The sequence below is a fragment of the Neocloeon triangulifer genome, unplaced genomic scaffold, assembly GCF_031216515.1.
Source record: "Neocloeon triangulifer isolate White Clay Creek 2 clone unplaced genomic scaffold, ASM3121651v1 ptg000020l, whole genome shotgun sequence".
NCBI classification, from domain to species: domain Eukaryota; kingdom Metazoa; phylum Arthropoda; class Insecta; order Ephemeroptera; family Baetidae; genus Neocloeon; species Neocloeon triangulifer.
Genome location: NW_026775561.1, coordinates 2,240,846 through 2,264,303, shown reverse-complemented (window position 1 = coordinate 2,264,303; position 23,458 = coordinate 2,240,846). Strand labels below are relative to the sequence as shown.

General features: G+C 37.6%; 3 protein-coding genes across 3 annotated transcripts in view; all 3 read right to left on the bottom strand.

Annotated features, from left to right (window-relative positions):
* Window positions 1–140: 140 nt before the first annotated feature.
* LOC132203967 (cuticle protein 19.8-like) lies at window positions 141–3,285 on the bottom strand. Its single transcript, XM_059632144.1, has 4 exons — window positions 3,174–3,285; window positions 905–1,012; window positions 665–837; window positions 141–590 (listed from the first exon to the last, which is right to left on the bottom strand). The coding sequence occupies exons 1-4, from the start codon at window positions 3,222–3,224 to the stop codon at window positions 323–325; spliced, it is 600 nt and encodes a 199-aa protein (XP_059488127.1). The 5' UTR covers window positions 3,225–3,285; the 3' UTR covers window positions 141–322.
* A 1,684-nt stretch (window positions 3,286–4,969) lies between these two features.
* LOC132203982 (BTB/POZ domain-containing protein 6-like) lies at window positions 4,970–6,914 on the bottom strand. Its single transcript, XM_059632168.1, has 6 exons — window positions 6,771–6,914; window positions 6,577–6,707; window positions 6,323–6,527; window positions 5,932–6,264; window positions 5,664–5,882; window positions 4,970–5,437 (listed from the first exon to the last, which is right to left on the bottom strand). Exons 1-6 carry the CDS (start codon window positions 6,867–6,869, stop codon window positions 5,081–5,083), a joined length of 1,344 nt encoding a protein of 447 aa, XP_059488151.1. The 5' UTR covers window positions 6,870–6,914; the 3' UTR covers window positions 4,970–5,080.
* A 2,772-nt stretch (window positions 6,915–9,686) lies between these two features.
* The window catches only part of LOC132204004 (homeobox protein Nkx-6.1), a 56,159-nt gene continuing 42,387 nt past the window's right edge, over window positions 9,687–23,458 (bottom strand). The window contains exons 4-6 of the mRNA XM_059632206.1: window positions 11,092–11,411; window positions 10,764–10,954; window positions 9,687–10,701 (exon numbers count right to left, since the gene is read on the bottom strand). Coding sequence (XP_059488189.1) covers window positions 10,586–10,701; window positions 10,764–10,954; window positions 11,092–11,411 — 627 coding nt within the window. The 3' untranslated portion in view covers window positions 9,687–10,585. The remainder of the gene's footprint in view (window positions 10,702–10,763; window positions 10,955–11,091; window positions 11,412–23,458) is intronic.

Genomic DNA, 23,458 nt, shown 5'->3' with positions numbered 1-23,458 from the left:
CACAAAGTTTTAATGACAGACTGGATTATTTGACTTTATTTTTTTATATTACTCCATTTTCCGATTTTTTATAAAATTATACATGATCGAGCGAAACATAGAATTATTTTATATATGATTTTATATTACAAAGTGTTTCTATGAAAAATAAAAGTGATACAGGACTTATAAAATAAGAAATACACATTTAACACAAAAACAATCAAATAATACATTGAGTATAAGTTTCACACTTAATATTTACCCAAATTTTACAATCTCAAATTTTCTAATTTGATTTGAACTTTTATAAATATTTTTGAAAAAATAATTTCATCAAAAATTATTTTGATTGGAAATACGCAGGTTGCAGGTATTGCACGAATTGAGTGTGCGTATTTTCTGCAGGTATCACATAGACAGTTTGAGATGCAGCCGGCGCTGTAAGTTGGGTTTGAGCGGTGGGTGCCACGGGCCCCACGACAATGGGCCTCCGCAGCAATCTTTGGCCGTATTTGCCATCGATGAGCCGGCGGTGCACCGGAGCCTCGTCGATTCTCCTCTGCGCCGGATGGAATTCGTCAGGCTTGGCTGAATTCTCGATGCGGACCCTGAAATTAATTCATATTTATAAATAAATTTTTAAAAAATGCGACTAATTAATTAAGAAGGAAATCGGGCAAACCTGAATCCTTTGCTGTCGGCGACATAATGGACAATCCTGACGTTGCCGTCGGGCTCGACAAGGCCGTAGCTGCCCCTGACCGTTCCGTCTGGCTTCCGGGACTCTTCTTTGAACTGGACGTTGCCTGTTAAGGGATCCTGCACGTCGTAACCGTACGCGTAGCTTCCCGGGCCCTGACGGAATTAATTGCAAATTTATATGAAAATTAAGAGAATTTAAATAAAATTTAAAAAAACTTGCCTGGTGCTCGTGGTCATGATATGCCTCCCATTCTACTGTGGAGAGCCGGTTTGCCAGCTCTTGAGCAGAGGCGCCGTAGGCGGAAAGAGTCAGCAGAAGTGCCAAAAACTGTAATATAATGATTGTAAGTTTTTCTGCATATATAATTATGATCGGAGATCGGGCCAAATTATTATTTTTTGAACCACATTGTCCTCCCAAGTGCAAGATTTTGGAGGTGGGATTTTTTATAAGGTTGTGCTAGCTGCTTAGCATTTTCTTCAAACATTTTAGGAGACCGATTCGCGCCTACGCGATGAGTTTCCGAGCCAATTAAGAAAGTATGGTCCAACTGATTTATTGGTGCCAAAAACACTTACAGGTTTATAAGTTTTAAGAGGATACTCATTGACTCATTCTCTAAAATAACAAACTCTTGGCCAGCTCTTGGCCTTGGCAAAATATATTTGCTCTTGAAAAAGTATTTAATTAAGCATAAAAATTGAGAGAGAAGAAATCAAAATATATTATTATGTATTAATTTTTTTAACTTATTATACTAAAATTAAGAATAAACCATTTTTTTGAGATGAAGAAAATCAAACTGAATTAAGGATAAAATTTAAATTCTCTTTTTTGCCCTGTGTTCTTCTAAAGATTTAGCGGGGGACGCGGGGGTGCTAAAAAAACTCAATAAAATTTAAGTGTTCCACGCGCTTGGTAATGTAACAATATGTAATAAAAAAGCATGAAATAGAGGTGAATATAATTTATAATTTTACGTTTATAAAGGCCTCTGGTTTGAATAAGAAACTGGCTATCTTGCTGCCCACACCGCACGCGAGAAAAAAACAGCACTTGCAAAGACTTCGCTCCCATCAGAATTGTTAATTGCTTGTCTCATCTGACAGGCTATTTCGTTTTGCATATTTTGGCGCAGGAATAAGATCCTATCGTGTAGAAAACACTTTTAGTTGAGCTTTATTATACAAACGGACAGAGAATGCTAATTTGAGCCCGATTTTATTGATTTTTATTCAATTTAAATGATTAAACTTGATGGATTATTGTTGGTTATGAAATCGAGAAGTGAGAAGAGTTGCGTAAATGTTGATATTTAAAAATTCAATACGTCTTTAATCGTGAGCACAGAGGACGGTTTGCTGTTGAGAGGAGCAAAAAATTCTTGCTCGCGATAATCAAAAACGCGTATATTTAAATTAAATGGGAAATAAAACGAGCTCAAGTTTGCGTGCGCATTTTCAATTTCTTCGCTGTCACTATAAATAATTCAAGTTGCCGTAAAAGGGCTTTCTTCCCACAGGACACATCAAATATAAAAAGGAGCAGTATAGAGATTCGAAAATAAAAGATCGAGAACGCGTATAACAACTCAACTATAACCGAGAGAATAATAAACGAGGTGAAATCAAGCCGCGTGTTTTTTACGGCGGCAATTTGTAAATGACACTTATTTCCTGCGGTATCCTATACAAAATATTAAGAAAAACCAAGAATTTAAATTGGCGCCCAAGTGTTTATAGGTAGCATTAATGGCGCGTGACGAGTCAAACGTTACATATTGCTTGAATGCATAAATTAATGAAAATCTTAATGGGATTGTGCGCTATGCGGGCTAAAGCAATAGCAATTAAAATAGCAGAGATGCAACGGAATGTTTTGATAAGGAGGAAAAATGATTGAAATTCAATTAATTATAATTTTAAATACAATATTGCTGATTCTAGTGCTCATAGAGTTAATTCAACTTAATCTATTTGATATAATAAAAGCGTTCATTAATGGTAAAAATAGAAATTTTAAATTGTTTTAATAATTAAAAATAAATTAACTAATTGGATTACTTTTAAATTCAATTAATTATAGTACCTCCTTGATTTGTTTTGGATGATTTGATAAATAAAATTTAATTAAGAAAATAGCTTGTAAAAACTAATAAAATTTAATTAATTCTTGCATTGATCTAGGTAGTGCCATTTCAGTTATGAAGATCAACTATTTTCATCACCTTTTCTGCTTAAAAGATTACTTAAAAGTGTTCAAAAGTATACAGTTAATTTTTTAACTCAATTGTCAATAATAAATTAAAAAGCATAAGGAAATAATATTGTTGCAAATCTAAAAAGTATATTGTTTAAAAGAAATATTAATATAATATAATTATATTCTTCAATTTTTTTAAACCAATATAATAATTTAATGATTATGTTAAACTGTTATTGTTTTTTAACTGTAAAAGGTGACGCTGAACAAATAAGCGGTACAGTACCTTGGTGTAGATCATCTTCTTCTCTGCTATGATAGTTGTAGTTATGAGCATGAGGATCAGCCCGCACTGGCACTTATAGCGTGCAGAAAACGAGACCACTCCTCCCCTGCAGCAGCGCACAAGAGTGCGGGTCTCTTGCAAAACGCGCGTGTTATGTGTTTTTCGTGCGAGCTCCCACGCTAAAAAATTGCATTGCTCGGTGCATCTTCTGCGATAAAAAGAGGGTCTTATGTTACTTTGTCTCTTGTTAATCAAGACGCGTGTGATGCGCAAAGAAAGAAAGCCGACCGCGCCGCCGGTGCTTTATTCATTTCCTACATGTGTGCGGTCGCGATTATTATTCAATCGCGCGCTGCAGATCCATCGGCGGTTTGCGCAGCACCCACACACCTCACTATTATCACTTTTAGTTGCACTTTGCTGTTTTTACTTCGCAAGCAGCATTTACGATCCGATTATGAAACTTGTGTAATATTGCTTGGATTTAGTGAAATTTAAAAAATCTTTTTACATAGATTGAAAATTGAAAATAAAATTATGACAATTCATTAGGTAAATCAAACGTGCTAAAGATCTAAACGGTGTAGGAAAAAATTATTATATTTGTTTAATAATTGCATATTTTGGGACAAAGTGATTTCAATTTCCAGAGAAAAAAGTAAGCGCACATTATTCTTGAGGTCAGTGACTTCAATGGCTGCAGGGTTAATTGCTATATTTTTATTTACTGTGATTTACTGGACTCAATTTCAATTTTAAAAGTACTGTATATTTTTCCAAAGAAAAACTGAAATTTTGTAATAGTGAAACTAGTAATTTAATTATATATTTTTTTAAACGCAATAATTATAACATCATTGTAATTTATTTTACCAATTTTTAAAAATATATTTCATTGTAAGTTTTCATTTCTTTATTCTCCATTCAATATAAACATAAAAATATAAATTTGATTGTCATTGCTATTTATTCAATGGCTAAAAGTACAAGTTCCTTTTTTAATTAAAATATTTAAAATTATGTAGTTTACTACTTATTACAAAGAATTGACTCCTAATGTAAGTATAAGTCCACATTTATATTAGAAATTGTGATGTGATCCACTTCTTTCATGAAGCTTTAATATTCTTTTAACCTTCATTTACACTTTCATTGCCAAGCAAGCCCTAAATGATAATCCATTAAAACACGCTTTTCTTTATTATAACAACAAAGCGAAACGTCAAGTTTGAAAAATGTACGTGGCGATGTGCAAGTGTCATTTTGCTACGCCAAATGCAGCAGTGAAAGAGATTAATTTGCACAGGGCAAACGCCTTCTCCGTTGACCGCTTTTGCCATTTATTATTAATATTGTTCTTCTTGCGGTGAGCGCCGCGCTCGTGTAAAATGTCACGTTGAATGTTGAGTTCACCTTAATATTCAGACAAGTGCATCAAATTAAAGACTTTGTGGAAGGAATTAACTGCGGATTTGCTTAGGACGAGAGTAACCACCATTCACGATTGCTCAACAAAAATAAATGCACACACGCAATCTCATCAACAAATTAATATCATGCTATACTTGCAAGCGCAGGGGCCATAAAATGCATGCCTGTCTTTCTCACAACACAAAACGTCCATCTCAAAAGACGGCATACAATATTAATTCATAAAATTTGAATAACAGTGGGAAATTATTATACACATCCTTCTTGCATTTTATCGTCAGAATTAGGCAGAATCATTTCACAAAACGTTTTAAGTTTCATTTATGAAAAAATTAAATGCAGTTCATGTTCGATAGGTCCTTCAACTTTATTTTACAGTTGCCAACAAACCACAATGTTTAATTTTTATTACTTAATCTTTAGTTTTATATTTCTTTTTATTGACGCTAGCTAATTATTCATTATTAAATTTTTAATTAACTTCCTCTTGGTTTGGTTGTGATGATGGAAGTTATGATTCCGCTTCCCTTTGGCGTTTTCACATTCACCATAGTATTTGCGTTAATAAATTTTGGGGCGTCCACTGGCGCCGTGTGATCGTACGATGGGTATTCTCCGGATTGATGAAATATAATTTGCACCTTGAACTGCGAGGAATCACCATCGAGGGCCACTTCTCGCGGAAACTTAATTTCGATTCTCTGAGGCCCTTTCTTGCACTCGCCCGTTTCTGTAATTATCACGCGAGCTCCGTAGACTATTTTGTTTTCCGCTGATTTTACCACTAACACGGTGAATTCGTCTTTTTGCAAACAGCCCTCTTTTCTCAAAACCTGTGTGAAATATTAAAAAAAAAAATGAAATAGTGTATAAGGTTATAATTAATAAATTTCCCCAGCGCAAGTATTGATAGAAAAAATCACAATTAAAATTGCTAATTGACGCACATGTCGCGGCCCTTGACAGATATTCTGCCAGGGTTATGACATGCGCGTGCGAAACCTAAGTGCAACAATTAAACCGCGACTCTGTATATAATTACTATAGTCGCGAATGTACCTGCAGGCCGACGAGACGCGGGTCCCGCATGCCGAGGAAATCCAACTGGGCCGAGCTGACCAACGAGAAGGTGGAGTTCTGTCCGGTGAAGTATCGCAAAGGCCCACAGAACTCGGCGCCCACCACTTTGCGCACACGTTGGGCTTCACTGACGAGACGGGGGCCCTTAAATTGGCCCACGTCCCCTTCCTCATCCAAATTAAACACCAACGCCATTATCTAGTGCAAAAATAAATTATTTTAAAATTTAATTTTTCACGTGTCATACTTTGCCGTAATCGAACTTTTTCGACCCAAACTCAAGAGACTGATGGTCATTTGTGGTGAGAAAAAGTCCCCTGAGAGGCATCAGAAGTTCAGGGCCAAGAACAGTTCGATAAGAGACGGGATTTAACGGCAGACCCTGTCTTTTTGCCTCCGCTTTGGCCCATCTAATGGCTGCTTTTAAAAGTTTGACCTCCAAATAGTGCCGCTGCGGTGACTTTTCCGATTGAGGTACAAACGACAGTTGATCCGAGTGCAGAAAATCGGCGAGAATTTCTTTAGGAACCACGTTGAAGTCCGATTCTTGCAGTGCTTGAGCGGTGTCTTGTTTGGCCAACTAAAATTTTTATAAATTAATTTTTTATTTCAAAATTATTTTTGGAAAATAATCTTACATCAATAGCGGCGCGAGCAAGTTGGTCGTCGTTCGCAGCGATCGCGCATCGGTATGTGCTCCAAATTCTGCCGGGGTACATAGAGGCCCAGAGAAACGCCCTACTTTTGTCCAAAGCCCCTTCGAGTTGGAATTTTTCGGCGTATTTGAGTAAGGCGCAAGCCTCTTCCACTGACTTGATGCAATCGCCTCCAGCATAGATGAATCTTTTTTTTTAAATGTAAATTTCCCAAATCATTAAATATTAAAATAAACCTTAAAATTGGCAAAAAGTCGTCAAAGCCTATGTTTTTCAGAACCACCCTGCTTGGGGCATCCGCCCTGGAGAAAAGTTTTTCGAAAATTTGCGAGTTCCGAGCCAGAATGACTTTGTGCGCTTTGATGGTCTAAAATTTTTATATTTATTTTTCTCTCCTTAATCATAATTAATGCTATTAAAAAAATCCAACCCTTTTGTCTAATCCAACGACAAATGTGCAATCCGAAAATGCGCCGCTTCTAAGCAAGTCCAAATTATTATTCATCTCTGCAATATCTGCTTGGTCCATTGTTGAAAGCGGGTTTTTTAATTTTTCTATGGTCACCTCTGAAATCCCAACCTTCAAATTTTCTTACTAAATTTTAGTACTTTATTTGCACAAAGAAAAGGAAAGTATTCGTACTTACGGTGGTAAAACAATGCACCAAATTCCAATTAACAAGGAAGCAGCAAAATGAATATAAAATTAATGTTAGGTGCCTCATTTTTCGTCTCCGTAACTACTTTTATGGTAGTAAAACGGGGAGTGTTGAACAATATCAGCAGCCTCAATGTAAAATATCAAGAGCAAGAGAAGGCGCTATGAGAGGTTTAAAGATAAAACAATCAAAGAACAAAGTTCATTTCACTGAATGAAGGGAAGTTTACAAGACATTTTATTAAATTATAATTTTATATTCTCATATTTAAATAAATAATTATCTTATAAAAATCTATAATTTTTTTTATATTACTTAGAAACAGAGAAATTAAATTTTTATTTCACTTTAACTGTAATTGTTTCACCGCTGTAAAATTTTTGCTAGATGGATGGAAAAAGATGAAGTCATTCAAAATCTTCAATAATTAAAGGATTCAATTTTTGAGCCGGCACGTGTAAGGTCAAAATGTCGCGACCGTTTTTTTTTTGTTTTAGTTTGTTATCTATTATTTGACTTTGGTCTATATAAAATAAAGTCCTGTCCTCTCATAGCTTTTGTCGCCGTGGCCGCGGGTCAAAGAATGAAAATGCTTTATCTGTAGCACAACACTCAAATTCTTGCGGCATTGTGAGAATGTCTGTGATCTGAACAATGGGTGCATTAAGGAGAAAATTGTTACTGCTTTTGTGTATCACGTTTGCGCTTACTTTGGGAGTGCAGGTAAGAAAAAGTTCTTTGTAATTTGTAAAAAAAAAATAGTTTTCAGTTGAATAAAAACATGTGTCACAGGCAAACAGGCGTTCGAGGAATGAAATTGACTTTGAAAAGTTTTTGGTTTCACTGCAATCAGAAAGGGTTAGTAAAACAGTTTAATTAAAAATTTAAAGATACGATTTAATTGATTTATTTTTTTTTCTTAAAATAGAATGAATCTGCCAGAATCGTTGAGGAGGATTGGAGAACGGAATTAAATCTGGTGGAGAAAAACAAATATTTATTAGAAAATGACCTAATGACCGACTGCACCATTTTAGTCGGTCCAGACAGAGAGGTATGGATTTTTTAAATATTTTCATATTTTGAGAGGGAAAATTTATAAAATTAATTTCACAGCCGATGAAAGCGCATAAGATTTTTTTGTCACGCGCCAGTCCTGTGTTAGCCGCTTACTTGAGAAACAATACAAACACTGTTTATTTGGACGACCTCTCGCCCAACGAATTCAGAGCCATTCAAAGGTAAAACTCACGCCACCCGCTCGACAACGCAGTGCCACCGGTTGCATACTCGACCTTTTGCAGGTATTTGTATCGAGGCACCTTTTGCGCGAAAGACGTCGACGAGGCCTGCGGATTATTGAGACACGCCAAAAGATATCAGATAAGCGTTTTTGAGGAGAAGCTGAAGACCCACCTTTGGGTCAACATGTACCCGGACAGTGTTTGGACAACCTTCAAGTGCGCTGAGGAGAACAGCGACAACTTTTTAACACATGCAGCTTTAAATGTAAAACAATGATTCCTATTTTTTTTTACCAATCAGCGTTTAAAATGATTTTATGCAACTCAGGTTATTTCTTGGAGGACGGAGGAATTAATTTCCAACCCAGTTTTCCTGGACCTCCCGCACTCGGCGGTGTCTCGGATTCTGCAAATGCGCACGCTGAACATGACGACGCGATACGCGGCTCCAATTCCATCCTCGGGGCCTCTTCCTCCGGTTTCAGTTTCGGCTGAAATGAAGCTCTTTGACGCACTTCTCCGGTGGGCAGTTTCAGCTGCCGAGAAAAAGGGTCTCGATCCGAATAACCCCGAGTCCATCAGAGGCGTCTTGGGTGGAATTTTTAAAAGCTTGCAAGCGGTCATGCTAAATTACCAGGACTTTAACCAGGGGAGCTCAACGAGCGATCCAACTTACAGTGAGGCACTTGATGTTCTCTACAACACTAATTCCGTGAGAAAAATAAAGTTTTGGCAAATCTTATTTTAATTCACAAATGCATAGGTTTACCAACCGTCTGCTCTGCACAGTCCGTCGCTGACGCTGCGAAAACCAGAAATTTTGGATATTCGCGGGACGGGGGTCGACTTTTTGACATGCAACCGAACTACTGATAAAAATATCTTTGACATCTTAACGTTAACTACGATTCCTAAAGGAGGAAAGCGTTTGATTGGATTTCAAATTCCAGCCAGAGTCACGAAAGGAGACGACTGTATTGCTTCTGAGGACATGACTTTTGTTGTATTTAGCGAAAGACAAACTATTTTGCACAGCCAGAGGTTGAAACTGCAACAAATAAATGCGTGTGCCATGGATGCAGCTAAGGTCCTTAATGTGATGCTGACTAGGTAGATATTTAATTAACTAATTTACTTATTATTTAAATAATAGTAATATTTTTTGTGAATTATTTACTAAAAAATTTTTCCCTTTTTTAACTAAATTATGATTTATTTTATAGCCCGGTGACTATTCCTTCAGGAGGTGGATCAATCAAAGTCCTGTTCCACACGCAGGGCAAATACCCGAGCAGCTGCCCTACAAATGAGACGCCTCCATTCTTCAAAGAGCAATCCCACGAGTTAGTGAGAAGACAAGGAAAAGATGATTCGTTCGTTTGCGCATTTGTGTTTGAAAAAAAATAGTTTGTAGCTAAATGAATACAAGTAAATCATTTGAATGCCAGTTAACTTTTATTTACAAAGTTATCATTTAAAGCTCTGCCAGTATAATTTGTTCAGACGCCTTTTTGACAAGCAATGACTATATTTTAACTCAACATGTTCGAAATGCTCTCGATTTGATTAGATTAAAGCTGACAATTAATTAAGTTTCTCTTTGTGTGAAGAAATGCAGACAGTGTAAACGAAAAGAGCAGCAGGGTCGACTCTGGCGCGTTGAAAGGAGACTTCTTTTGTAATCGTATAACATGTGTTGCATGGGACAGTAATTCTCTTCCTACAAGTATAGTACAGTTTGTAATGTGTGTATCATATTATATGTTAGCCATCTTTAAAATGTACACGCTCTCACACCTCAAAATCGGAACCAGAGATTCTTTGCCAATGACTCAAGCACATTAAGATGTTTACAAACAACCATTGAAATATTGTACCGAAACAACAAAAATACATATCTGCGAGTTTCTGGGTCACTCTGCCCTTTCTGTATAAGACACAAATAATTTTATTTCAATAAATTCTTAAATTTTGTGACAAACCATTCCCTGTTGTCTGGGCAATATGTGTCCAGTTTTTTTATACATAAGTTGCACTGCCTTTGTTTTACATAAAAATACATCATATATATTCATGCAGGATAATACTTGTCACTTTTATCTAACATCTGTTTTTTTTTTTTCTTAATTCTAGTATAAATCGCCACTGTAGATTAAACTCTTTCTTGTTAAGCGTCTATGTCGCTGTTTTAAAATTGGCACTGCACAAGTCCTGACTCGTTTGGTAACACGTAAATTTGATATTTCTATTGAACAATATCAGCGCCTTGGAGATCTTGTGATTTTCACAATCAGCCTTCCCGACTTGCTCTTGCTCTTTGCTGGCCGGGGGTTGGCCGCTTGTTAGCTGTTCAAGTGGCCGCCGGGTGAGGCCATGGGCGGCACTCGGGCCACTTCTGCCGCCCTGTCCGCCATTCGTTCGACTTTGATTTTCAAACTTCGCACCGCCTCGCCTTCACCTGAGAGGAAAAATGAGAATTTAAAATTTCATTCAAATAATAAAAAAATTATCCGATTTTACCAGGGGAACCTGATAAGGGAGCTGCGGTGACTGAGGTGATTATTGGTAGGGAAGGGGCTACTGGCGTCTTCCCTGGCGCTGGTGATGGCACTGTGGCTCCTCTGTCACCACCGAGTTTTCCAGCCAGTCCTCCAGCGAACACAGCCTCGACTTGGCCAACTGGGATGTCCGCAGGACTTTCAGTCTCCATTCTACAAGAAAGATAAAAATCCATAAAATTTGAAGAAAAATGGCAATAAAATATCACATTTTGGTAAACAATTTAATTTTTGTTTCATCGTTAAAAATTTTAAAAACCCAATGTTTATTTAATAAAAGATGTTCTCACATGTCTGTGTCAATGATGAGTTTTCCGGACGGACTGCTGGGGTCATCCATGTCGTCATCGTCAGCTTCCTCGTCTCGGCCATTAGTTGGAGGTTCCGCCACTCGGGAGTTCTCACTGTGGCTCGCCAAACTTCGACTTTCGTGCTCCGAGCCACTTGAGATGTGTGATAGCTCTTCGCCGGTGTCACTCTTCAGTTTGGTCTTCTGCTTGGTTTTCTCCTTTGCCGCAGAGTTGACGTTCTTGTGTTCGGCTGCCTCGGCATTGCTGATGTTGTCTTGCTTCTTCCACTTTGTCCGCCGATTTTGGAACCAGATTTTTACCTGTGAACAAAGATAAACGCAAAACAATGTATTAGAACTGTTGAAAATTAAATTAAAATAAAATGTTTGTAAATGTCTTGTATTTATTTCCATTTGCTCAGTGACATTTTAATAGATAAAGAGCGCATCTTGATGAGTCAAATATGAGGAGAAAAAAATATTTGTGCACAAATCGGCATTTAAGAGCGCGCGCGGCGCGGGTCGCGGAAGGGGTGCAGCGCGAGCCAATTAGCAATTTGCAAGCGCGCGGCCGGGGAGATTCAATTAGGCTAAGCACATTGCGCTTAATGACGTGGCACCCCATTAGGGGTTGGCCGGGGTTAATTCCGCCCTCGCTTAAGCGACGAGAGCCATTAAGGATGCTTTGATTGCCTGCTCTCTCGCTGCCTGCCAGCGCGCGACTGCTCTGCGCGCGATGATGGCACATAATTATGTAACAACTCTTGGCTGCCGACAAACAACGCAACTTTGTAGTGCAAGTCAGTTTGTTATCTCATCAACGTGAATTAATTATTACGGAGCGAAATAATTGGCTTGTGTAACAGACCCGCATTCTTCTCCGAATTAATATCGAGCGATTTCAAGGCGCCCGCCCACCTTAATTATCTCCCTCGGGCTCCATGTCAGAATCAGAATCAGCGAGAGACGTACTGCGCTGCTCTCTGACTCGCATGCAAATTGGAGCTAATGGAGCAGAGGGGAGACTTGCGGTTGAATGCATATGGGTAGGGTGGATTTTGATTTTGTGAGGCAAACTAGAGGTCAGTGATTAAATTTGCCTAATTGTCAGGGTAAAGCCGCGCCTTCATTATGCATATTAAAGCATTTAAAACATAATGAATAACTAAACATAAAAATTTCACCAATATATCAGGAATAAAGTATTATTTGTATTTTCCATTGTCCGTAACCAGCCTATTTATTCTTTTATGCATTAATAAAGTTGACAATTAGATGAAGTTTTTCCCGTTTTTCGGTATAAGAAATAATTTGACGAAAAAACATAGATTAAAAAGTGAAAAAATTGAGTACAAAATGACATGCACATGATGCACAAAATAAAAAATAGAAATTATTGAATTATTATTCAGTCTATTTCCGTCCTTCACCTCCTATCAAGTTTAAATTGTTCTAAACTTTTTACCTAAAATGACACAATTTTAAATAAAATGTTAATTTTTTATTGAGGTGAAAATTAAATCAAATAATAATGTTTAAAATATAACTGATCGAACTTAATGTGATTTCAAACAAAGGCGATTTTAAAAAAGAACAATAAAATTCAAAATAAGTTATCAGGAAGGATTAACAGACAGTTATTGCGCATAACTAAAATCAACGATGCCAATTCGGATTGTAAAAATGACGTTGTAAACCATTTTTATCATCTAAATAACCCAAAAATAAAAATTTATGCTTCACAGAGCTCGTATATATCTGGTTAAAAACGGGTAAAAGAGTCTGATTGGCAAAGGACTCGACGACCGGCCGTAATATTTGACATCAAAATCGAAGCGTAATAATATTTGACAAGTGGCGCCGAGCGCGTTCAATGTCCGTGACACGAGAGGGGATTTGGCAGAATTTGTCTGCGTTTGGCAAAATGGGTGCATTTTGTATCTGCGTTTGTTTGTGCAGGCCATTATTTACATTTTTATCATCGGCGGGCGGCACCGCTCGTAAATTGTCGGTGCGGCGAGTGAGCGAGTCGTAATGGAGGAGCGCGCGCGCACACACTGTATAATATTGTTACAGCAATAAAGCCGTATTATGGAAGAGGGTGTGTGTGTGTGCGAGTATAAAGTGGTCGGGTCGATATAATGCCTCTAACTCACAGCCGGCTCTGAATAAGGAAGCAGTAAACAGCACATATACACAAGCAAGCAGCCCTCTCTGCAGATCAAGGTATTCGGGGCGGGCTGGTGCTCAGCTCGGCTGCTCTGCCGCCGCTGCGAGCTGAATGCTGCTACCAACAAACTAACTCAGCAGGTAGCTCCGGCTGGGGTGATGATAATTGCCTCCCCAGGCTAACAACTCCATTTAATCTTTCGCTCGCTGCTACAAAGAGCGATTAAAGCACACAGTCGAGCCAGAGCGCCACACTGAATTGCCGAGTCCGCAGGTCTTTCCGTTCCAGTGGCCGCTTCTGTACGATTTAAACGCTCAACGTGGGCCGCGAGATTGATGCAGATTTCATTCAAAATCGACAACATGTTATCAGAAAAAAATTATGGAATATTAAAATAAAGAGACGCATAAAATCAAAGTTTAATTAAAATTTTATTTTTAACATTTTAAAATCTTTTCTTTGATTAATAATTTACTAACTCTCGAAATCATTTTTCTTGTTTGCCTTTATTTTGGAATATTAATTTAAAATAATAATGTTCTTTATTAACTTTCCACTTCCATCTCTTCCAAAAAATGAAATTTTTTTGTTTTGTTAAGAAAATCAAAATAATTAATCTTCTTCAATCAGGTTCTGGATTCCACATAAAATTTTATTTTGTTATTTTAGTTCAAAATAAACTTGAAATCTCCCATCTTCTCTAATATTATAAAAAGAAAATAAAAAATACATTTGCTTGGCCTTAAGATTTTTTCCTTCCAGCAAAAACGTTTTGGAGCATATTTTTTCAGGCAAGATGAAACACCTGAAGTACTGAAGAGTTGGTAAAATCCTCATCTCTAGAAATAGATTTTCGAGAGATGAAACCTATACTCATGCTTTCAGGCCTTTCAGCATTCAAGGGTCGACGGAGCCGGTTGTTGGTTTTATTTATAACGCCGATTTTACCGCAGCACGAATTGTCAGCAGGGCGGTTTCTCTTTCTTTTCCTTTTGGCTTGCACTTTTCGATTGATGGAGCGTACGCCAGAGATTGCCCACGGTGGAAAGGGGGACGACGAGAACAAATAAAATGTTCTGCTGCTGATGCTCGTCGCCCGCTTCTTTTTATCTCTCTTTTTTGCCCGCAGGACGAAAGAGAAAGAGAGCGAGCGAGCGAGCGAGTGGCCACAGTGCATTAGCGTAACTTTTATTGCCCCTTAAAATGTTGACGGAGACATTTCAAAAAAATTAAATAGCTGCGAGACCAAATTTAAAGCTCGTAAAAAATGCAGAGCGCTGTATAAATGTGGATAAGAAGTTGGTTTCTTTTGAGCTTTGCAAGTGAGAAATTAAAATTTCTAGTTTTAAATGCAAATATTGTAATATATAAATATTGTATTTTCTCTGTTTATGCGTTGTAGCTTCTAGAATATCTCTTAAAAATTTCATTTGTCAACTGCGGAAGCAATTTTTTTTTATAATTTCAACTTTGTAGAACTCTGGACATTTTCCTAACTGCGTGCTCGATTTTCTTCTTGTTCAAGTTAACTTTTTGAAACGTAAAACTTGAAGGGAAAGGAATATTTTGGTTAAATTTGAATATTGAATAAAGAGATTAATTATTTTCACTAGCCCGAAAATTACTTTTGCGCGTCTCATATCATCAATACTCAAAATTAATTTAAAAAAATTAAGGGAACAATTTTACACCAGGTATTGAATTATTTAATTTCTACAGTCAAATTACCTGTTTGAAAGGAAAGAAATTCGCGGCGGATACAGAAATTTGGTAAAACTGAACAAAATAAAAACGAATTGTTGAGCATCTGTTTCCCGAACCTTAAACAAAGACGGTGTTTTCATAAGCATCGCAGAGCGTCTGTGCAAAATGCCAGAGGATATTATAAGATGTTGCCGGAAAATCAATTTCAGAGGCTCTTACACGCTCCTTTCCCTTTCTCTTCAGGCAAATTAGCCTGGTGAAATGCTGGCGATTGTGATTTGGCTGGAAGTTTTCTCTCGGCGTCGGGCACATAAGGGCGGCCAGAAGCGAAGAGGGGCTTTTATTATTGAAATGACCGTAAAAAGTGGCTGATTTGTATGCGGTGCCACATGCGCCTGCGAGTTTACATCAGCAACTTCACGTCATTCCGACTGCCACAAACTGCGAGCGGGCCCACAAACAAGCAGCAAACGGGGCAAGCGAGCGAGCAGGCGGGAGAGAGAAGAAGAAAAAGGAGCGTGTTCAGCAAAGAGAAAGAAAATCGCCAGCCTCGGGATAAATCGAACGGCGGAAAAACGGGAAGAGAAAATATCTGAGCTGCTTGCCGACGTCAACGTGTGCCACTCGGAGGAGGAAGACTTTGAACAGTTGTAAAGTTAAAGGAGGGTGCTTTCGCTCTATGCTTTTTGAGGATTTCCCTCCAGGAAGCAACTACGTGGCTTGAGACCTGATGAAAGAATAGTCGGCCAGATTTGCCGGAAAAGACGTTCTAGAGCAAGCTCAGCCATGAGCCAGGACAGCGATTAGAAAATCGAGCTCTGCAGGAATTGGGAATTTGGCTGTCTGAATATTGTGTCAATAAATTAATAAATATACTGAATTATTAGCAACAAATGCAAAACGAAAAAGAAACTGTTTCAGTAGAATTTAATTATTTTCAAGCCAGATTTATGCAGAAATTTACTGAAAACGTTGAATATGAAGAAATAGATGTGAATAATTTCCGTATTTCTGCATTTAAGAAAGCCGAATATTTGAACACAAATAAAAATAAGAAATTATTGACATTTATTTTGTTACCTCGCGTCTTTTTTCCACAATTAATTGACTCAAAATAGAATAATTTATAATTAGATAGAAATCAACATTTGTTTAATATATTAAAAATATTTAATATTTAAAAAAGAAACACAAGTCAACCATCTTTGGATAATCCCGAATTTCTAGCTGATCGCAGAACTTAAGCCGTATTGAGAGGTTGAAGACAGATTAATAAAAATGGGGTCGTTATAGTGCTTGGTATGCAACCGGTCGGACAGGCATGTAGTGCAGGCTGCATAACGTTTTTGATGGACGGCCGGTGTGGCGGATGGAGAGAGCGAGCGAGAGACGTTTGATAAGGGATTTGCTAAGTTGTCATGAAAGAGGGTTTATCGGAAATGTGTGTAAGCAGTTCAAATGTGAGTGGGTTCGTTGTGTGTGGCTTTCCGTCAGGGGCATGCAAGCGTGCGCGTTCTTCTCTAGCTGGGCTAGCTCGCGAGGGGCGGGGAGAGATTAGAGGGCGAGCGAGAGAGAGAAAGAAGAACGAGAGCTTAATCTTGCGCGTTGCAATCATGTTTTGATTCCGGTCTTTCTCTATATTCCTGCCGCAAAACATCACAGGAGTTTTTGCTGATTTTTTCCCTCCGCCGACTCGGCAAGAGCGAACTTCGATCAAAGAGCAAAAGATATTGTGTTTTCTCTACGCTCGATGTCTATGCGGTAAATAAAAATTGGCTTTGTTGCCTCGGCCAACCAGTCAGCGGACCAGAGATACTGCCTTTGAGGAATGGAAAAGAATGACTGATGATATTTCACGATTTATCACGACATTTGATGAAATATAACAAAAAAAGAAAAGAATTGTAAGTTACAATTTTGTTCACAAAAATGCCCTTATAAATAATGGGGGAATAAATACACTGGATTTTTTTTCCATTCTTCAAAATTCATTACGGCAAATGAATCTTTGTATACGAAGTTTATTCTAATAAAAATTATTTATGAAATACAACTTCTTCCCTTTCCCCCCCAGAAATATTCATTTTCTTTCAGATTTCTGGACCTTTTGCATATATTATAATTTATTGTTTTTTGCAGTAATTTCATTTTCTGCCAAAATTGATCCCATTTGGCAACAGCTGATAAAAATTTAAGTAATTATTTTTAAGATTAAGAAAAAAATTAATCAGTTCAAAATTAATTCCTAAATACATGATTAGTCAAAAAATTAAATTCCACTGCGCCTTAAATCAAAACTTTCAAATAAAATTATCAACAAAAAAAAATCCTAGTACCAAGTGTGGAGGTTAAAGCTTTTTGCACTCTCCCATTGCTTTTCTTCCCCCTCCAACAAAAATCACCTCTTCTCGAAGCTGAGATCTGTTGGTGGTGCTTGTTTGCATAATCCGACCGAAGCCGCCAACTTATTTTGCACAAGGCGGAATTCATTTTTGCATTGTTCGCCTTCGATCCAACCGAAATCGCAGAGGCGCACCTGGCGCGCGCAAAAATTCAAATGGCACGGATTTAATTCGCGAGACTGATTTATTATTCATAGGCGCGCGGTGGGCTGCCCCGCCGCGCAGGCCAGGGTGTTTGCGTTTCCTAATGTGGCGCCTAATGGTAATTTAATCACCACGCCGCAGCGCAAATACATTAATCTTCATCACTGCAATAATAATGGAAATAATGATGCAACATGTTCTTCTTTGCAAGCGAGTTCGATATTCATTAAGTGCAGCGCTCGCGTGTTGCAAGCAATTTTGAAATGTTAATTGCAATTTATCAGTGCAAGAGAGACGTGGATGTAATGCGTTCATGGAAGTTTGCTCTCGAAGAAAGAAATAAAGAAAGAATGAAGAGAGAAGGAGGTGATTCATCCCGACGTTGCGCCACGGAGCATTTATTGTTCCTCGAGAATGGAAGATAAATTACCCCATCCAACTATCAGAGAGGGGGAAAAATTGGAGAATGAGAAATTGAATATTGCAAAGTTGCAAGTACACAATATTATACACAGGGTCTTCTTTGTCTGTCACCCATCAAGTTCAAGCAAATATTATGATTATTCTTTCAATGATTTAAAAGCAAATAAAGAAAAACGTCAATCGATAATTAATTCATTTTGATTTGAATCACTGATAATAATCTATAAACAAAATTTGCATCCAATTTTCAAAATTTAAAATATATTCAAAATTTCAGGAAAATTACCACTTTAATTTTTGCGATCGTTGCTTGTCTTTACCATCAGACAAAATCCAGCGTTTGAAAATTATCAATCAACAGCAAAAAGTTTGCTTTTTTATTCAAACGGAGCCATTGTTTTATTATTCAACATTTGATTGAATTCGTAAGTGACTCGCGGACGAGTTGTTTTTGACAGGCTATAAAAATGCAAATCTCGTGGCAGCGACCCATATTTATAGATTAAAATGCGCGCGGCCTCTCACTGGGTGGTCGCCATCCGACTGCATCTCTGCCACCGCCAAAGCAGACATAGAGATTCGTTTTCTCATCACAATTGATTTTGCTCGAGACGGTCACGAAAGAAGCCGATTGATTTCAATAATGGAGAGAGAAGAGAGTGTGGTGAAAAATTAATTTGAGATGCACTGGCGAAAAGTTCCGGCTTCGTGACCATATATTGACTGACAAAGTAGAAACGTAAAATGCTTTTGACTGAGGAGAGGAGACGCGCGTGGGCCGAATAATGTGATTTGGAAATTATAATAATTCAGAATGCCGTGTGCTGGGTGGTATTGGCCCGCAATGACTCGGCAAGAGCAATAAATAAATAATATATTATATTCGGCGCGCGGTCCGCCCTGCCGGCACGACGTCCTATTTGTTTTTAATGCGAACTCTTGACTCCCATCGCCATAAATAATGCACGCAAATGATGACGAATTCCACGCCGTTTCGGAAGGAGTGGGTCGAACATTTTGGGCTGGGGAAGAAAATTGATTTTCCAGTGAAGAATAAATTATTTAAAGCTGGAATTTCTTTTTTGGAAAAAAAATAGACGAACGTAACTTAATACATAATTCAATGGCTTTTATACTCCATAATCAAAATGAAAATTGAAATTTAGATTAATTCTTTAAATGTCCCTCTTTCTTTTTCAGGTACTTTTTCATGATTAAAAATTCATTATTTATTGATTATCTGAATGCAATTAGCAAAAATATTTAATGTTTAGTTCACAAAAATGTACATTTTTATAAAAAAAGTAACATGTATAAAAGTTTTAAAAAGAATATTTAAAAATGATAAAAAAAAATTGATGATTTTTTATTAACAAATTAATTGAATTTGTTAAATTGGTTTCACGCAATCACATAGCTGTAAAAAGATTCAAAAGTCAACTTAATTTTTCCCCAGCCTAAGTCAGTCGAAACCTCTTTGTTTCCTTCATAATACCAAAATTTCGTTCAAAACGAGCGTAATTAGTCGCAGTTAAACCCTTAGAAAAAGCGGAAGAGTCAATGCGCGCAGCGTTATTTCTTTGTGGCACGAGAGAGTCGCAAGTGCGCGGAAATGGCATGAAAATGCTCCGCCGTCGCCGCCGCCTCCACATCACTAGCGTGTAAAGTGCTTTTCCTTTATGTGTACAAAAAGTGGCAGCAGCAGCAGCAAGACTGCTAGGGGTGTTATTCGGTGCGGTGTATAAAACGGTTGCTGGCGCTGCTACTCGGGGATGATGCGAGAGAGAGAGAGAGAAGCACATAAATCATGGCCGCGCTGCGAAATTTAGCCCTCTCTCTCTCTTATACGACCTTACAAATTGTAAAATCGATAGCAAACGTGTCATGATGATGATAACCTTCCTGTGCGAGTGTAGCTAGCTAGCCGAGAGAGAGAGAGAACGAGCGAGCGAGCGAGAGAGCTAAAACGTTTAACTTCTCCTTTCGCCCCTGCATCGGCTCGTAAAGGGGATCATTACGCGACACAAACGCAGAAACCAGTGCAGAGCGAGAGAGAGAGAGAAGAGAGGAAATTACAAAACATGCAAATTGCTAATGACTCTCCAGACTTTGATCAATTTGGCAGGCGCAATTTCAAGATTTATTCAGCATTCGTAGACTGCTTTCGTTGATGAGTTTTTTAAAGATTTTTATTTTTATTTAATTTTGATTGTTATCCATAGAAATAAATATGATTCTTTCCATTTTATTGTTAGTTGAAGTGAAAACATTAAAAATAATTTAATGGATTCTTAGGATATATCTTCAGAAACAAAGAATGAAAAGAATGCAATTTTTAAAACTCTTTTTTGATTAGACGAGCACAAAAAATAATAAATAATGGGACAGAAGGAGACATTCGTATGTGAGAAGCTGAGAAGAACATTACCAACGATATGAATGTTTTATTTCTTAACATCGTTATAATTTTTTTAAAAACCCCATATTATTTAAATAATTGTAATTAAAACCATCAAACAAGGTGGAGTCTGGAACTCTCGAAGCAATTGCAATAATGCATTTTAAAAGTGGATTGCTACTCTCGCAATTTATATTACATACTCTATATTGATTTTCAAAAAATAAAAAATTTGAAAACCTTAAATATTTATAAAATGATAATTAAAAATTAAAATTAAAACAAATATTTTAAATTTTAAATATTATAAAATTATAGATGCAAATATTTCAGATTTAAAATAAAATCATAGTTTTAAAGACAAGGTTTTTAATTTATCTTGCCCAAATTATAAGTAATAGGAAGATCATTTTAGTTTTCAACCTTTTTTTTATCAAAAAGCGGAAAAAATGATCCTTTCACTCCACAACAATCAAATTCTCAAAGATATTTCGAAATTAGAATTTTGCCATTTCCCTGAAGTGAAATTGGAATCAAAAGTAAATTATTTTAATTGATGGTTCTATCCTCCCTGATTGTTGGATTAATTAATGAATTAATTAGCGAAGGGAGTGAGGGTGGCGGCTGATAGATGGCATTGGCGCCCATTCATCCCTGTAAAGTTTAATCACGGCCGTCAGTCGCCGCCGCGGGGGTTAATTCCGCACGGCGATGCGCGCCGCCGCTGCTGCTTAATAAAATTATTGACGCTCAAACAACACTCGGTGGCGATGATATCGCTGCTCTAATGTTTAAATCGATACAGCACGCTGCAATAAAACGTTCTTTATGACGGCGGGCAGATGCTGCGCCGCCGATCTCGCAACAGCCGCCGCCGCACAGCATCACAAGCGAGCGCCCCCAGAGCGCACAAGTCAAACGCTGCGGCGGCGGCGTCTGACCCCGCTCAATTAAAATTGAAACGTCCAAAACAGAGAGAGCGAGCGAGCGGCGCGCTGGCGCGGTTTCATTGGATGAGCGGCAATCAACCGAAATGAATAAACTGCCGCGATGGCGATTGATTTTATTAATAATTGAGAGAGAGAACGAGCGCTGCTCGATATATTCAGGGGCGAACCAATTGGCGGAGAGACAGAATTGTTTTGCTTGTCCAATACTTTGACACGCGAAAATTTTTCAAGCCGTGGAATGAATAAAATTTAAATTTTGATTGAAAACAAAGAAATTTGGAAATCGCATTTTGAATCAAATTCAATTTGTTTCATTGAAGAAATTTATTCCAATAAAATTAAAAAAAATATATATAATTTTTTTCCCATACCAAATTGCAGCAACTTTATATTAATGAAAATACAAATTTAAAAAAAATTAGCTAACATAAAGCAATTAAAAATTTTAATTTAAACTTCAAAGTTTTAGATGCAGCAAAATTTTCCAGAAATCCATTGGCAATTTGCAATTAAATTTAATTGTAAAAAAATATTTTATAAATTTCTATTAATTTAAATAAAAAATATATAAATTTAAATTAACTTCAGAAATTATATTCTTGGATTATATCTCTGGCCATAATCCAGATTCTCCTTGCACCTCCAAACAGAACGCTGAATGAAATTCCCACGTCCTCTGCTAATTTGAAGGCGTCCCATCGCCATAAATCTTTTCGCTAAATGCAGCGAGGATAACTCGAACGTCACGTATGGCGCTGCTTCTACACACAAACCGAGCCGGCACTAACTAGGTTCTTTCTCTCGGCACTCGCGAGCTATTAGTTTTAGCAGAGAGAGTGTGAGGAAGGAAATCCCCACTGCAAAGCATTAGCGTTCCCCTGCTTTATTTGTTGTTAATTTGTGCAGACCCTCTTGTCTGACTGATGAGGTGCACACTCGGCACTTTTCAGGGGTTTGATAAGATTTAGGGGCTTTTAACGTCTACGTCGGCTCTTGTTGGAATATGCTAAATTTGTGGACACAGAACGTGGGGTTGCGTTTCCCGCTTGGCACAAAAGCATTGCACACGAGTGTGGGCAAAGCTTTGCATTTCATAAAACACGCAGTAAAGAGGTTATCTTTTGAGTTTGAATTTTGTTATATTTCTGACAAATGTTTCCCTGTATGCTTATTTTTTCATTTATTTATCAAAGTCCAATGCTTATAATTTCGAGGTCAAAATATTCAAATTTATCAAAGTTTGATAATGTTGTTTTTGGGTAATTTTTTACTTTCAGAGCAAATTTACGGTTAAATGAAATTATAAAAATTTCCCCAATCATGGTCAGGATAGCCAACTTCAATTTAATTTCATAACAAATGATTCTGTAATGGCAATTTAGCAATTTTCTATGTAATAAAAAGCAACATCATGGTAACATTCAGTCTTCAATTGTTAATATTTAGCCTGGAGATAAACAGGTTGTTAAAATTGAATGGTAACTTTTGTCAGCCTTATTGTACAGCATCTTTTGAAAGAGATAACGACGGATCTCTGGTCTGGATGCGAAATAATACGTATGCATGAATAAAATTTCGCTCGTTGGGGCAACACCTGTTTCATACGAAATACATCGACGGGTACATACACTCTGCGGACGTGCTGTCACCGGCGTAATTGTATCACCTCGAGCCCCATTGTGCCCAGTTGAAAGAGCGCGTGATTTTACACAAAATTCAAAGGAGCACAGCGCAGCCGCTTTTGCTTCTGATGGACGTGAATAAATCAACACGATGCGGCGGGATTGAGTTGCGCGTTTTAATTATGTACGCGCCCTCCGCTATTTCCAAACATCGTAAACATGCTTTTATGCATGACGAGAGAGAGCAGATGGTATTGTGTGAAGCTTCGACACCTTGCTCGCTTTCAATTTGTGTAGCGCACGTGAAAGTTGCGCAAGAAACACGCCCGCCTCGTTTTGGCACTGCGGGATCGGCGAGACATGTATAGTGTGGAGCAGGGCATCTCTTTTCATTTAATCTCGACGGGCGTTCAAATTTTGAAACATGCACAGGATAAAAGGACGATATAGTTAGGTTTTGCAGTATCATGCTTCTCTCATTCATATAGATCGAGTGAACACGTTTGAACATGATATAGTTTTGCACGATCTGCATGGTGCGGTTTGAATTTTAAA

Excerpts from the sequence above, each read along its gene's own strand:
- LOC132203982 (XM_059632168.1), bottom strand. The coding sequence starts at position 6,869 with ATGGACCAAGCAGATATTGCAGAGATGAATAATAATTTGGACTTGCTT. Across the intron at positions 6,708-6,770 it reads TCGTTGGATTAGACAAAAGG|ACCATCAAAGCGCACAAAGT; the intron begins GTTGGATTTTTT and ends TAAAAATTTTAG. Across the intron at positions 5,883-5,931 it reads AAAAGTTCGATTACGGCAAA|ATAATGGCGTTGGTGTTTAA; the intron begins GTATGACACGTG and ends TTTTTGCACTAG.
- LOC132203967 (XM_059632144.1), bottom strand. The coding sequence starts at position 3,224 with ATGCTCATAACTACAACTATCATAGCAGAGAAGAAGATGATCTACACC. Across the intron at positions 1,013-3,173 it reads AGAAGATGATCTACACCAAG|TTTTTGGCACTTCTGCTGAC; the intron begins GTACTGTACCGC and ends ATTATATTACAG. Across the intron at positions 838-904 it reads ATCATGACCACGAGCACCAG|GGCCCGGGAAGCTACGCGTA; the intron begins GCAAGTTTTTTT and ends TAATTCCGTCAG.